The sequence below is a fragment of the Nomascus leucogenys genome, chromosome X, assembly GCF_006542625.1.
Source record: "Nomascus leucogenys isolate Asia chromosome X, Asia_NLE_v1, whole genome shotgun sequence".
NCBI lineage: Eukaryota > Metazoa > Chordata > Mammalia > Primates > Hylobatidae > Nomascus > Nomascus leucogenys.
In genome coordinates, this window is record NC_044406.1 from 68,853,610 (window position 1) to 68,869,651 (window position 16,042).

Below are 16,042 nucleotides of genomic sequence, written 5' to 3' on the forward strand. Positions count from 1 at the left end.
GCAATGTGAAAGACTAAGAAAAGCAGTGAACTGAGCTATAGCATTTCAGACATTCTGTTCTTTGTGGTTATAAAATTTCATGCTTTCTTTTACTTATGTGAAATTTAGGTTGCCAGATGTCTTGTGCACACATGGCCGTTCTGTTTCTGTGCTGTATTCCATTTTCATCTGTATTGGAATACATAATAGCACATTTGAGCCAAGTCAGATGCATTTAGTTGACTACTGTTGGCATTTGTTACCCTCCCCCACTTCTCTACGGAACTAGTTTGAATATGTTCCACATTCTCGAGACTAAAACCCTTCACCAAACTTTCTCACACATCTGAATCACTTTGAGGCAAAATAATAACCGAGGTGAGATCCTGTTAGTCGTGTTAAATGATGATGGCAATTGTTCCCTGCAGACATTGTGATTTATTTAGAGGCCAGTATGGTTTGACCTTTTAACTTTCAATTATTTTTACTTAGGAAACTATAAATGAAAAAGATAACTGTGAGTTTTAATTTTTAAAGTTATTTTTATTGATGGGAACACACAGATTAGTCTGTGCTTACATGTTTTCTCTGTGTTGTGCTAAATAGATTAAAAAAAAAAAAAACAACAAGCTCAGACCAATTATAGTAAGTTAACATCTAGTTGTCATGCCCCAATAAGAAATTGGCATTTTAGATCGTAAAGTATTCTGGGAGAGTGCTGTTATATGTGCCAGGGCTTTGACTGTAGGAATACTAAAAAACTACTCAATACGATAATTATATAAATCTTAATTGAATCTTTTTTTGATTGACAATAAAGAGTACCTGACATATAGGAGGTATTTACTAGGTATAGATTTCTGCGGAGTTGAAATAAATTTAAACAGGCATTTTGGTATTTTCAAGATGCTTGTGGTCACTTTAACAAAGATTGGTTATTATAATTATATCTCTTATTTATACAGCATTGTCAATTTTCAAAATGCTTTTTATCATGAGTTTTCTCATTTGATGCTTTTGTGGACTTTGCTGGGTAGAGAAAGCAAATATTATTCTCCTCATTTATTAAATGAAGTAGGTTGTACAGCTAGTAAGTGGCAAACCTAGGAGTTTAATGTTAATCTCTTGATCCCTAGTACTTTGATCCCTATATTGTTCTTGTCATTCAATATTTGATATCTTGTAGAATGTTAGATATCAAAATTTACTGCATTAAGAATTTTAAAAATTATCTATTCCTACAAAACCTTTTAAAAACAGACTTATACAGGTACTTTATGAACTGAAACACATGTAAATCCTTCTACAGACTGACCATAAATATTCCAGGCACACTTTAATATCATAAATTACAAAATATTTGTTTAAAAAAGCAAACCAGAAAGGGAGAGTACAAAAATACATAGACATCATTTTCTTCTTAAAGTGTCAACTTAGAAAAGTTAGCTAAAGAGGGAACTGTTTACATCTGTGCCAAATATTACAAAATATTTATTTTTAAAAAACAACTTCATTTAGAGACTCTTTAAAATGTTTGAAACTGATGAGGCCCAAATGAAATGGTAGTTTCTTATTATTCATGATCCTTTGTCCATTACTAGATTGTAAAATTATTGATGGTAGGAATGTTGTCCTGCATATGTTTATGTGTACTTCAGTGCCTTGCTTACAGTAAGCCCTCAAAATAAATACTTGATGAAAGTTGAGCTTAATTTACTTTTAATGTTTTGCTTTTGATGGTTTGAACTCAACTTCATCAAATCTAAGAAGAAAAAAGAATAGGCACATTTTATCACTTACTTTTTTATCATTTTCCATATTCTTATAAAATTATTAAAATACAAACTAATCATGTTTCTTTCCTACTCTGAGTTTGTGAGATGGGGAAAGAGAAAGGGGCCAACCTTCAATTTTTATGTTATACAGTCCTGATACATATGAATTTGTTGAAATAAGTATGCAGTATTTCATAGCAGGCGAGAAAAATACAATCGTATCTACAACAGAAAAAAAGAAAGAAAAACAAATATCTTAGTCTAAATCACTCACAGGATAAAGTTTAAACTCCTTAGCTATTAATAGATAGATAATGTCTTTAACCTAAAGCTTCATCTCCTCACCTCCACCCTACACACACGCACACACACACACACACACACACCCCCCTTTACTCTCCAGTGACATAGAGCTATCATTTCTGAAGACACCTTGCTTTTTCCCTCCAGCTTGATTTTTCGTTTGTACCATACTAAACCTAGGAAGCCCTGCCCTTCCTCTTGCTTCCAATGAGGTTTCTCCAGGAATCAGCTCAAAATGCACCACTTCAGTTCAAGCAGAATTAGTGCTCTCTCCTTTGTATGTCACAGTGCTGCACTACCCAACGGCTTCCCCTTTTAAATTGTGGTCAGAGCAAAAACAATGAGCCATGCTTTAGTTATATTTTTTCCTTTTTTGTCTCTCTCTTTTCCCTCCTCTTCTCTCCTGCCTGTCTCTGATGCATAGAAGGCATTCCATAAATGCTTGTTGGGTGAGTAAAGTAATGATTAATTTAATAAATTAAAATCTTTTCTAGGGTACTAGTACTCATGTCTAGTGAATCAATATTATTAAGGTGGTTAATAGAGTAAAGGTCTTTCATACTGAGAAGCAGTGTGGTACGTTGGATGACACTCCAGCTTTGGAATGAGACAGATCAGAGTTTGTTTTTAGAATCCATCAATTCCTAGCAGTGTGACCTCTGGCAAGTAACCTCACTTCAGTGGACTTCAATCATTTGATTTGTATAATGAGGCTAACAATATCTACTTTGCAGACAGTTGAAAAGACCTAAATGGCCCAACACAATATCTGGCAAAGAGCAGGTGCTCACTAAATGGAAATTTTTATTAGTCTCATTAGCTGGTATGTTTCAGTTTAGTATATTTGTTGCCATCACATAACTTAGCATTTGGCTATCTATGCTAGCTGTGTAATGCCTGCTAATTTTTTCGTTCTTGACCACATTTAAACCTCTCATGTTATACTTTAAATACTGTCCACAGTACCTAAATGAATGGTAGCCACAGACTTGATTTTTAACTGTTGGGTTAGAATTGTGGATCACGGTGAAAAGAGAGCAAAGGATTTAAAAACAATAGGTAGGGGTACACTGAGCTTTGTTAAGTGACTTTCCTTTCTCTGGTCCTCAGCTCATTAATCTGTAAAATTAAGACGAGCGCTTATTGAGTCTTTTTCAACATACAGCATCTGTGATTCTGTGATTAGATAACTATTCCCATTTGTGAGATAAAGAATTGTACTCTAATTAAATAAGCCTCTGTAGCCAGATAGAAAAATGTAGGGTCCAGGTAGGTTGACCAACCTTCTCAGTTTGCCTAGCACTGTCCCAGTTTTGGTGCAGAAAGCCCTGTGTCCCATGACTCCTCTCAGTCCCAGGGAAACCAAGCACAGTTGATCTTCCTAGGTCCAGGGTAATTAGACCAATAAGAGACATTTTTTCTTTATGGTTGCTTAAAGTTTTTTTTTTTTCTCTCTTTAATTCCACATTGACAAATAGTGTTTGGTTTTAGGAATAAAGATGAGCAACTAAGTAGGAGAAAATGCAAGAAGAGCCTATATATAGTATACAAATAAGCCCCTTTCTCTGATAATAAAATGTCATCGAATCAGTCACTATGTCAAACTTTTTATGTATAAGACACTGTGTTACACTTAACTGTCCAGGGTAGGGATGCAGATCATTCTGTTCCTTCACCCAAGCCAAGTATGTATGTGTGTGGGTGGAAGTGGGGGAATACAGGACATGTACCTAGGGAAAGATCCCCCACGTATCACAAAGCAATTACAGTGCCGAAGTACATTTGACTGTTCAGGAAAGGAAGGGAAGACCAGTGGGGAATAGAAGAGGTGGAATTTAAGGCTGCAGAGGATTTGGATGGGTTATGGAAGTGGCTAGGTAGACAATCCAAGGGGTGGTGCTGCTATGTAATGTACAGGTCCTGTAGATAACTGTTCTGGACTCTCAACTCTCATTAAAAACACCTTGGAATCTGAAAGAGGTCTGAGACATTAGATATACAAAAGAAAAATTTCCAAGAAATGAGAAAGGGAGTTGGGTGGGTGATGACCGGGTTAGCAGTAGAATAAGAGAACCAGGGAAGTGGAAGTACTACCAAAGCATAGGATATGGAACTATTATCCAAACTCTTTAGAAGTTTTTGTTTTGAGTTTTCCCCTCATTTTTAGGGGAAAACTTAAGGGACCCACTTAGGTCCCTGCTGCCATAATTTTGTTTGGCTCTTACCACTGCATTAGAGAGGTTGGCAGGCTGTAGGGGAAAGGGCAAAGGCTTTGTAGGCCAAACAGGTCTTCATCACTTACTAGCTGTGTGGCTTTGGGCAAGTGAATTAGCCTTGCTTGGATTCTGTTTGCTCACTGCTAAAACAGGAGCAAACTACTTCACTGGATTGTTCTGAGGAGTAATGAGATGATTAATGTGTGTTAAATGCCTGATATTGTAGCTCAACATATTAGTGGCCCAATGAATGGTAAGCCCCTTCCCTATTACCTTCTAGGGTTATAATCATTCATTTGATATTTTGTCTACGTTTGTCTAAATAAGGGAAAGAGTCCACTTTTAGCAGCCTCAATGAGAGAGGCTCCCAAGGGAAAGTTGAAAACACAGAGGAAAAGCATTAGGTTCTGCTTAGACCACTCCTCACACCTCACCTGGAGATTCTACCTCTCAGCACCCCAACCCTCCTCTAAACCCTCTTCAACCTCCTCCCAATCTCCCCCAAACTCTCTTCTCAATCTTACCTCTACCTTTCCCCTAATCCCTCCATACCTCACTCACTTTCAGCCCTAACCATTCCCTACTCTCTCCATCTTATCCTCTACATCATTTCTCCATCATCTGCAGACCTATCACTACACCTGGAATGTTTAGGAGCCTCCCTAAACGTTGAACATTTTCCATTTCCCTCTCTCCCTCCCAATTTACTAGTTCATTATCTCTTCCTCTAGCTAAGCCAAGAAATAATTCAAACACAAGTAGAAATTGCTAATATTTATTGATTCTTTTAAAAAATATCACTTACAAACTTATTTTCTTTATGTAAAAGATGTTGCAATTTTTGTGATATAGAAAATATTGATAAGAAAAAAATCAAGTCAGTTTAACAGCTACGCTTTTTCATGATTAGTTTCTAATATCTATTCTCATGCGTATTGTTAGTATAATTGTAATTAAAACAGTTCCGCAGAATGCAGGGTTCTGAGATAGAGGCATGCAGAGTTAGTGAAAAAAAAAAGCAGCTCAAAGTCATCAGGTTCAGTCTATAATCTAAGAGGCAGAGTCGTTGTACAGGTAGCCTTAGTACATAGCAAGAGGTTCAGTAGAAGATTCAGGGAGTAGCAAATGCTGATGACAGCTGAGGTAACAGAAGACAGTTTGCCAGGAACAGTCACTAGGACACAGGATCTACCCAGTAATTATTTCATCACCATTTCTTCTATTCCACCTGTGTCTGAAGCAATAGTAGTGACAATAACGTGATAGAAAGGACACAGTGCGGGTACTCCATTCTATGTTTGGGTCATGTGTCTCAAGCCAATTGATTCCAAGAATCAGAGGGTATCGTGGTGCATGAATAATGTCAAACTGGAGCTCTTCAACATGGTTTCCAATTTTAACTTGGACAGATGTTGTTTCCTTAGTTATGGGCCCATTAATAAGTGGACGGCCGTCGACAGTTTCCAGCATCAGAGGGAAGATATTACTGCGGATGGGCAGCTTCTCTCAAAGAACCACAGTATGATCAATGCTGTTTCTGTAGGAGCCTGAATCTACCATTGCTTGCTCAAAGAATTGTCGTCTTCCCAGTCGGATTTCAACAGTAAGCCATAGTGTATGAGACATGGATATTGGAAGAGAGGGGGATGCATATTTGTAGATTGGCCCACCTGGGGTCCCCCTTACTGGCAGGCCTCGATGTTTCTCGCCTGCAGGGCTTGATGAGGCTTGACAGGGAAATCTCTGGCAAAATGACCAGGATAACCACAGTAGAGGCATAAGTGGTCTTTGTGCTGACGGACCCATTCAGCTTCACTGATATGTGGGCAGTTGATTGCAGCCTGCATAGGTTGGTTTTCAGCTGGTGGACTCTCAGGCCCATCTCCCTCTGCAGAGGAGTTTTTCCCTAATGGATTGGGATCAGGCTTCTCTTCTAGGCTGATGCACTGAGTGATGAGATCAGATAGGTTGGTGGCTGGGCTTGTGTGAGACAGTTCATCTCGTATAGAACTGGCAAGACCTTCTTGAAATTGGATCCAGAGAGTGCTTTCATCCCAGTTCAGCTCTTGAACAATGAGGTGGAAGTGGGTTGTTACATGACCCTCCCCTTGGCAGAGTTGACGGATGCACTGGTTGGCATCTTTCATGTTTTCTGGATTATCAAAAGTATCCTGGAGCACATGTATGAAACTTTCACATTGCTCCGGTAAGGGGCTTTGGATATCCAGTAAGAGCTGGAACCACCATCCTGCCTTACCTGAGAAGCAATTGCCAACAAAGCTCACCAGGGCTGCTTCAGTGGGATACAAGTGCCCTCTGACTCTCATGTAACTATACAGTTGAACCAGGAACTCAGGAAGCTTCTGGGAATCTCTATTGAAGGTTAAAGTGTATTGCAGGGGGAAATCTGTAGCCTCTAACCCAATAGGGGACTGTGGAAACTCTGAAGTTGCTAATGTCTCCACAACTATTAGAGCCTCCAGGGACTCCTGGGCTGCTGAGAGTTCTAGGAATTCCTGGGCATTTGAAGGCTCCAGAGGCTCCTGGGGAGGTGGAAGCTCAAGGAACTCTAGCTGTGCTGCAGTGTCCTGGTATTCTGATGCCTCCTGGGGCTTCTCAATATTTGGGGGATCCTGGGGTTCTGAATTCTCGGGCTCTTGGGCTGATGTGGAATCCTGGGTGTTTGCAGGCCCCTGGCCCTCCAAGACTGCTGGGATCTCATGGGCCATTGGAGGTTTCTGGGACTCCTGGGTTGCTGGAGGCTCCAGGGACTCTGGGGCTGCTGGGGCCTCCTGGAGCTCCCAGGCTGCTGGGGGTTCCCAGGGTAGACGCTCCGGTGGCTCTAGTGGCTTCTGGGGTTCCTTGAACTCTGGGGTCTTTTGGGCCTCCCAGGCTGTTGGGGGATTCATGTGCTCTGGGAGCTTCTGGGGCTCCTTGGCCTCTGAGGACTTTCGGAGTAGATCATCCTCCTTGGCTGCTTGGGTCTTCTGAAGCTCTGGGATCTGGGCCCGGAGAGCAGCATTTTCTTCCATCAGCTGCTGCACTTGAGCCTGCAGAATTTCATTCTCCAATTTCAGAGCAATATAGGAGGCTGCTAAGTCCTCCACCATCTTTTGATGAAATGGGTATGATTTGACAATTTGCTACCAAGAGAGATTGGGTGGGCGTTTGTGAGATCTTTCCTGAAAGCTGCTTACAGGCAGATGTCAGGCTCAGTGAGTTTTCCAAGGGGTGGGTATTTGGGCCCCGCCAAGGCTGAATATCAAGAGGTCACTGGGAGCCTCCGGAGCTCGGCAAGAAGGAGCCTCCGGAGCTCAGTAAGGGGAAGTGTCAGATACACTGCGAAGAGAGTGGGAGCTGAGGATCAGAAACTGTGGAAAGCACACATTCAACATAAATCCAAACAAAATCTGCCCAACAATTCTGGGTTTCTTTTACCATAGGCTTATGTTCATGAGCTGGGGTATATATGCTGGATCTGACTCCACGACATTTTAAGAACAGCACCTGTCCCAGACTGTGCATGTCATTTTGCATTTATCCTTTGAAACTTAACATATCAAAAGCAACTTTTCCATATTATTTTCTGTTTTATATAGTCTTTAATTTTGAATATTTGCCTAATACCCCAATGTAACGTTTGGATTTTAACAGCTGCTTTCAGTGACTAAATCAAATGTTTGAGCAATGTGGGAATTTTAGGCTCTGTGGTGGGCCAACCCAAGAGATATTTTTGGGTGACTATGGTGGTAGGAAGTAGGAGGGAGCTCTTTGACACCTCAGAAATCACACCACATAAGTAACCACACAAGACCAGCCTCAGGAGAAAACAAGCAAAAGTTGACTAAATATATATATATATGCCCTCAGCAGACACATGCATATTATTTATAAAATGCCTCAAAATAGTTAAGAAAATAATCTTTATAAATGTACGTTACCATTCAGAAACTTAGTCCAGGAGCTTGGCTGTCTGTGTACCCATCGCTGAGGAGGGAAGTGTGTAAATGGCTGTGGAGGCTTGCCTTTTCTGCACACACTGAACTCAAGCAAACACACCCACTCCCAGAACACATTCCAACTCTCCTGTGTAACATAGCTTTTTAAAGTGTGGAAGAGTTTTTTGACAGTACCTCACAGTTCAGAGCTGCAGGGAAAGTAGGATGCTGTGCTGATGTGAAGCAGCTTCATGTACTCAGTCCTTGGTTACTTTAATGAATATCTGGCCAGGAAATTGTGAGTAATACCACCGCCCTTGTGAAAAGTTGCAAACATTTTTGAATGACCACAGTGGTTTGGGATGTGATTTTTTACGTCTGTCTCATGTAACCTACTCTTACTCTGTCCAAATTGGGCCATTTGTTTACTTCTCACTCAGAGAACAGTCTGCAAACCCTCAGCCCCTTCCCTTGCTTACTACCTATTCAGTCCCTAGGGTTTTTCCTTGCAATGTTTTCTTGGAAAATTTACCATGGACAGATCTAGAAAAGGTATAAAAGGGTACAAATATCAGGGAGACCAACTGTGTTGGTGGGTACTTATAGCAGTCTTACAGAGTCCCTGGCTCTTTCTGAATGTCCTGGACCAAGGATCTCATGCTTCCCTGAACTGATCAGGTGCTGCAGGTAACACTCAGGGCATCCACTAAAGACTGGCCTCTTGGGAAGTGACCCTGCTCAGAATCTCACTTTCTCTTCTCATGCCAGATCACAGTTATGCCTTGGGTATGGGCTATGTGGCCATTTTAGGCAAGGCTTAGGGGCAACTATTTTTATTCAAGTAAGGAGTGGGGTTGAGGTTTGCATTTGGCCATTTCAAATCACGCATCATGTCAACCATAGTCCCATGTCTCCTTTGCAAATGGTCAGTTCTGCATTAGTCAGCATAATGGGATAAACCCTAGTGATGGAATAGGCCCAAAACGTAGCAAATTGACAGACTGGGCTACCTGAATCTGAATGCAGAAGCTTTGAAAGTAAAAACAAAATCTGCTGCAAATCGAGTTTGTTCTTTCCTTACCTTTCAAAGTTTTATTTTTCTAGAAACACCACACATATAAAAATACCACCATCATCAGGGATGATGTGTTCTATTTATGTGAAGTTTTCAGATAACTGAAGCCTTCCTGCCCTCCAAGAAGCCAAAACACACAGTTAACATTTATTTTATCCAGGAAGAAAAGAGAACTTCCAACACCTGAATTTCTAATGGGCTTAGTTAGGGAACAACTATTAATTGAAACTCTTTCCTAATGCTTAGCAATTTCTGTAACAATGAGTTTGAAGGTTCAATACTGGACATCAGGTTGAAATTTAACAAATAGTATTTCAATTTAAAAAAATCAGAGAAATATTTATAGCATATGTTATACCTCTTCGTCCATTCTTAAGAAATGATTTTGCATGTAATTTAATCCAGTTTTAATGGTTTGGATTCATACTTACACAAACCAGCTAGTTTACCCTGTTGTAACACAATGTTGCCCTCTGAAAGCTACTGAGAGGTATAAAGTGGTCTGTCTTCAAATTAAAAACTTCCAAATTGCTATGCTTCCCAACTTCTTGTATTTTCTTTTCCTTTATATTTTTATACTCTTTTGCAATGAAGTTGTAACATAGCCCTTCATGTTATACCTATATGCCTGTCTATACTTACCCTATACAAATTTGGCAAATTACTTCATCCTTCTGATAGTTAGAATCTAAACCTTAGTTTATGAAACTGTAAAATGAAGTTATTAATATTATTTGACTTTATAGGGTTGTCAAAAATTCAGTGAAATAATGTGTGAAAAAAGGCTTGGCACAGTGTATGGCAGCTAATAACACCCAATAAAGGTTAATAATAATAATAAGCTGTAGCAGCAGTCATCTCATTTTAATTTATTCTTTTTAATCACCTGTGAATTGGGAAACTGAATAGGTAAACATGCTAGAGTTGTGTAGAGGCTGAGAAAGGGGTCTCATACCAAGAAATCTATGGTGCATCGATTTTACAGCATTGGTTTTTCACCACTTGGGAACTTTTATCTTTTCTTCCTTGCTGGGATATAGACGGTTTAGTTTCCAAATAGTACTCTAGAATCAGGACTGGAGGCACCTGAGCAGGAAGGTTAGAAGATTAAAATTGGAATTGTGAAGCAGCCAAGATAGATGTTTAAAAAGTTCATGGACTAAAGCACTGAAAAGTGTCTTGCCTACAGGAATATTTATTCAGTGTATAAACACAGAAACCTTTCTTTCCCCAGCCCCCTACACTAAACAGCAAAGACCAAATTCACCGTCCTTAAGTACAAGTTCAAACTGCCTAAACATAGAGAATTATTCTTTTCTGGGTGGAAAAGGGAGCTACACAGCCTTTTGTCAAAATGCCTAAAGTGGTTTTAGCATCCTGAATTTGTCAAGTGAGAACAGGAAAGTAAGAATAAGAAAGTAATCACATCCAAATTTTCATCATGTTTCCCCTATGCTGTAATTCTTCTTCATACATTCACAATATGATGGAATGTATGGATCCTTTAGAATGGTCATGAAAATATTTTAAGTAAACGAGGTTTTGTTAACTATGCAAATGAATATTTCAGGGAGAAAAGAGACAAATATGCTCATTTAACAGATATAAAAAGACTACACACTAATAAGAAATATTCAGGCTCAGTTATGTTAATAAGCTACATATGTTGATTGTTAGCTTAGGGAGAAAAGGAAAGAAAAGGTTGAATGCAATGCAGTTCTACTTTGTACATTCCACTGACTCATAATTTTCTTTTGTCGGCAAATATACAAACTAAATGTTTTAGGTCTTTCCCAGGGTCTTCCTTCCCTAAGCTTGCTGGGCTGCATCTTTAAGCAACTCCAGCTTCCGTCCCTCCCTTTTCTCACTCTGAAAAACAGTCAATGGGACAATTTACCCTACAGGTCTCTGGCGCAAGGACCAGTCACCCCTCGGGGGCAGTCCCATCCTGGTGTGTGTTTTATTTAACATATTATTCCTATGGTTACATTATAGCTTGCAACACTTTCTTAAATTTAACCCATAATGTGGTTAGTACAGATTGAAACTTTTCATTGTCAACAACACCCCGTAATATAGCACTGGGGCAGCAGGAGTTCCCAATTTCTCTGGAAGTTAGAAGGCTGACCAAAAATTCCCTTTACTCATAAGGCCAGGACCCAGAGGACCTAGTAATGGTATGGAAACAGAGTCTATCCCACACAAGAGTCAAAATTTGTCACTCATCTCCCTTTATGAAATTTACAACCTTCTCACTTTATTTCTTATCCCATACTTAGGAGGCTTTTCCCTTTGATCAGCTGTCACACTGGGAAAGTAAGGCCCTACTGAAATACTAACTCATAAGGCTTTAAAAAATCTTTCTTGGGGGTGTTTGCATTTTCGTAGGATATTTTGAAAGACTGCAATCCATTCAAGACTATTCTGTTAGGAGAGATACCCTTGGTCAGAGGTATCATTTTGGTGTCCTTCAGATTACACCTTGTCAGTGGCCTTATATTTGATTTCCTTATAAAGTTGACCCAATATGGCCCCTAGTGTTAGCAGCAGATATGCTTAATGATTTTAATGCTCTGATTTCACTAAATCCTTGTGAAGGCACCAGAGTGCCTTAGTTTCCTCACCAAGGCTGAGGAAACTACCATCACAGCCTAACCAGGGAATGGGGGACTTTGCTATAACCCCACTTCTGGGGATGCACTTATTGTAGAGATCTGTCCTTCTCCTCTACTTCCTGGACCTCTTACTCTCTGAGGCCTACCAATGCTGGCTCACCCAGAAGTCAGACTAAGTTTAAGCTGATGGTACCAGCAAAGCAGGAGAGATGGGGAAAGACAAGATGGAGGGAGAAGCAGGGAGATGAGGGGCTAGAGATGGAGAGAAGGAGAAAGGGAGAGAGAAAAAGAGAGGGAGGGATATGGGGAGAAAGAGAGGGTAGGGGAGAAGGCAAGGAGAAGGAAAGATAATATCAGGAAATCTAGAAAGGAGCTTAAAACCTCAGCATACGTACATTTTGGTCAGTGAAAGATAAAATTTAATTTTATAGTTTAGCATTTTAAAAATTAGATAAAATAATGAAGCATTACCTTTTAAGTGCTTAAGCTTACCTCTACAGGTCTTAATTAGTCCATAGTGGGTGATATGGTAGAGCCTCAGTGGGACTGAAGAGGACGGTAAGAGTGTAGAAGTGGAAGATGTAGGAGTGACTGGGGTGCTGAGGAGAAAGAATACCAAAATTGGCCATTTTTCTGTGTGCTACAAATAAGATATTAGTTGTTAAAGTGCTTTAAAAATGTGCTAATGGAAAGAACTCAGGCTTTGAAGTAAGGCAGGACTAGTTTCAATTCCCACCTGTGCTATTTGTCTTGTCCAAGTTGCTTAAATTCTCTGAAACTCATTTTCCTCACTTGGAAAATAGGAGATAACAATGGGTAATTACTGAGTTGCTGGGAGGATTAGAAATAATGTTAGTATTTAATAATAGGCATTTTCTGAGTTGTAGCTTATGATAAAAATCATATTGACAGTGGAAAGAATTGTCATTGATTTTCATGTCAGCTTATCTAGTGCATTCAAGCAAAACTCTTCTCAATTTTTTACATATAAACTCAACATAATATGATTGCTCCAATATATAGATGCTCCTCACCTTGTGACTTACAATAGGGTTATGTCCTGGTAAAGCCATTGTAAGTTGAAAATATCATAAGTTGAAAATGCATTTAACATACCTAATCTACTGAACATCATAACTTTGCCTAGCCTATCTCAAATGTGCTCATAATACTTACATTAGTCTACAGTTGGGCAAAATCATCTAATGCAAAGCCTGTTTTATAACAAAGTGTTGAATATCTCATATAATTTATTGAATATTGCACTGAAAGTGAAAAGCAGAATGATTGTGTGAGTATAGGAAGTACAGTTTCTACGGAATGCATATTGCTTTTGTACCATTGTAAAGTCAAAAAATCGTATGTTGAACCATCATGAATCAGGGACTATCTGTATTTTGCTTTCCATAATGTCAGTCTACATTTCTTCCTTCTCACCTTCTTTCCTCAAATATTTATTGAGCATTCAGGTGGTTAAAGTCACTGTACTGTGGTTGTCTATATGCACGTGTGGGTGTATGTGTGTGTGTGGGGGTGTGATGTATGTGTTTGTGATGCGTATGCTGAGTGAGGAATACAAAGATGAATCCTCTTGGAGCTTTTTCTCAAGGAGTTTACAGGCCAGTGGAACAGGAAAAATATGTATTTTCCTATTAATATGCAGAAATTTCTCAGTGCTAAATGTCATGTGAGAGATAAAGTCCTCCAAAGGTGGAAAACTTGTGGATGTGGTGGGGTGTGGTAGAGAGGAGTGAGGGGTGAAATTTTGGAAAACTTAATAGAAGAGGTGGCTTTTGAGTTGAGCTTTTGAATTTGAATTTGAGAGAAGGGTAAGATTTGATCATCCCAGTATGAGGGTGAATTTAGAATGGATGAAGAAAAAAAAGCAACTCTGCTGCTGTAAAGATACCTGAAAATGTGGAAGCGACTTTGGAACTGTGTAGCAGGCAGAGGTTGGAATAGTTTGGAAGGCTCAGAAGAAGACAGGAAAATGTGGGAATGTTTGGAATTTTCTAGAGACTTGGAGGGCTCAGAAGACAGGAAGATTTGGAAAAGTTTGGAACTTCCTAGAGACTTGTTGAATGGCTCTGACCAAAATGCTGATAGTGATATGGACACTAAAGTCCAGGCTGTGGTGGTCTTAGATGGAGATGAGGAACTTTTTGGGAACTAAAGGTGATGCTTGTTATGTTTTAGCAAACAAACTGGTGGAATTTTGACCCTGCCCCAGAGATCTGTGAAACTTTGAACTTGAGAGAGATAATTTAGGGTGTCTGGTAGAAGAAATTTCTAAGCGGCAAAGCATTCAAGAGGAAGTAGAGCATAAAAGTTTGGAAAATTTGCAGCCTGGTGATGCAATAGAAAAGAAAAAACAATTTTTCTGGGAAGAAATTCAAGCCTGCTGCATAAATTTGCATAAGTAACAAGGAGCTGAATGTTAATCACCAAGACAATAAGGGAAAATATCTCCAGGACATGTTAGAGGCCTTTGCTAAAGGCCCTCCTATCACAGGCCTCAAGGCCTAGAAGGAAAACATGGTTTTGTGGGCTGGGCCAGGGCCCTTCTGTTGTATGCAGCCTAAGGATCTGATGTCCTGCTTCCCATCTTCTCCAGCCCTGGTTAAAAGGGACCAAGGTACAGGCCAGGCTGTGGCTTTGGAGGGTGCAAGCCTCACTCTTGGCAGCTTCCACATGGTGCTGAGCCTGTGGATACACAGAAGTCAAGAATAGAGGTTTGGAAACCTCTGCTTAGATTTCAGAGGATGTGTAGAAACATGTGAATGTCCAGGCAAAAGTTTGCTGTAGGGGCAGAGCCCTCACGAAGAACCTCTGCTGAGGCAATGTGGAAAGGAAATAAGAGGTGGGAGCCCCCACACAGAGTTTCCACTGGGGGACTGCCTAGTGGAGCTGGGAGAAGAGGGCCACCATCCCTCAGACCACACAATGGTAGATCCACCAACAGTTTTCATGGTGCACCTGGAAAAGCCACAGACCCTCAACACCAAGCCATGAAAGCAACAAGGAGGGGAGCTGTGCCATGCAAAGTCACAGGGGTGGAGCTACCCAATGTTGTGTGAGCCCACCTCTTGCATCAATGTGCCCTGGATGTGAAGCATGGAGTCAAAGGAGATCATTTTGGAACTTTATGGTTTAATGACTGCCCTATTGGATTTCAAACTTGTATGGGGCCTCTAGCCCCTTTGTTTTGGCCAATTTCTCTCATTTGGAATCGGTATATCTACCCGATGCCTGTACCCCCACTGTATCTAGAAAGTAACTAACTTGGCTTTGATTTTATGGGCTCACAGGTGGAAGGAACTTGCCTTGTCTCAGATGAGACTTGGACTATGGACTTTTGAGTTAATACTGAAATGAGTAAAGACTTTGGGGGACTGCTGGGAAGTCATGATTGGTTTTGAAATGTGAGGACATGAGATTTGAGAGGGGTTGGGGTGGAATGATGTAGTTTGGCTGTGTCCCCACCCAAATCTTATTTTGAATTATAGCTCCCATAACTCCTACATGTTGTGGGATGGACCCGGTCAGAGATAACTGAATCATGGGGGTGGGTCTTTCCAGTGCTGTTCTCATGATAGTGAATAAGTCTCATGAGATCTGATGGTTTTATAATGGGGAGTTCCCCTGCACAAGTTCTCTCTTGTCTGCCACCACGTAAGATGTGACTTTGCTCCTTCTTGCTTTCTGCCATGATTGTGAGGCACCCCCCAGCCATGTGGAACTGTGAGTCAATTAAACCTCTTTTCTGTATAAATTATCCAGTCTCTGGAATGTCTTTATTAGCAGCATCAGAACAGACTAATACAATCTCCAATGAAAGAAATCATGAGAACAAAGGCACAGAGGTTAGGAACTTCAGCTTGTGAATGGGGGAAGCAACAGTTCAGTTTGGATAAAACCTAGGGTATGTGAAGGAAATGTGTAAGTTCATAAACATAAAATGTAATACAGAGATACTGAAAGAGAAAGTTGAGTTTTAGCAGAAAGATGACAATTAAAAGCAAATATTTTATATGTACATGGTCAAGAAATATGTGATTCTGGCAATTTCTAACTGCTCTAAATATTTTATTAATTTACTAAGATCCTAGCATCCATTAATACTCCCTCACACCCAGGAACA

General features: G+C 40.1%; 1 protein-coding gene across 1 annotated transcript; it reads right to left on the reverse strand.

Annotated features, from left to right (window-relative positions):
- Window positions 1–5,032: 5,032 nt before the first annotated feature.
- On the reverse strand, window positions 5,033–8,390 carry RTL3 (retrotransposon Gag like 3). The gene is made up of 2 exons (XM_003268994.2): window positions 8,215–8,390; window positions 5,033–7,612 (listed from the first exon to the last, which is right to left on the reverse strand). The coding sequence occupies exon 2, from the start codon at window positions 7,381–7,383 to the stop codon at window positions 5,956–5,958; it is 1,428 nt and encodes a 475-aa protein (XP_003269042.1). The 5' UTR covers window positions 7,384–7,612; window positions 8,215–8,390; the 3' UTR covers window positions 5,033–5,955.
- Between the last annotated feature and the right edge of the window lie 7,652 nt (window positions 8,391–16,042).

What these genes read in the sequence shown, in the direction of transcription:
- RTL3 (XM_003268994.2), bottom strand. Translation starts at nt 7,383, where the DNA reads ATGGTGGAGGACTTAGCAGCCTCCTATATTGCTCTGAAATTGGAGAAT.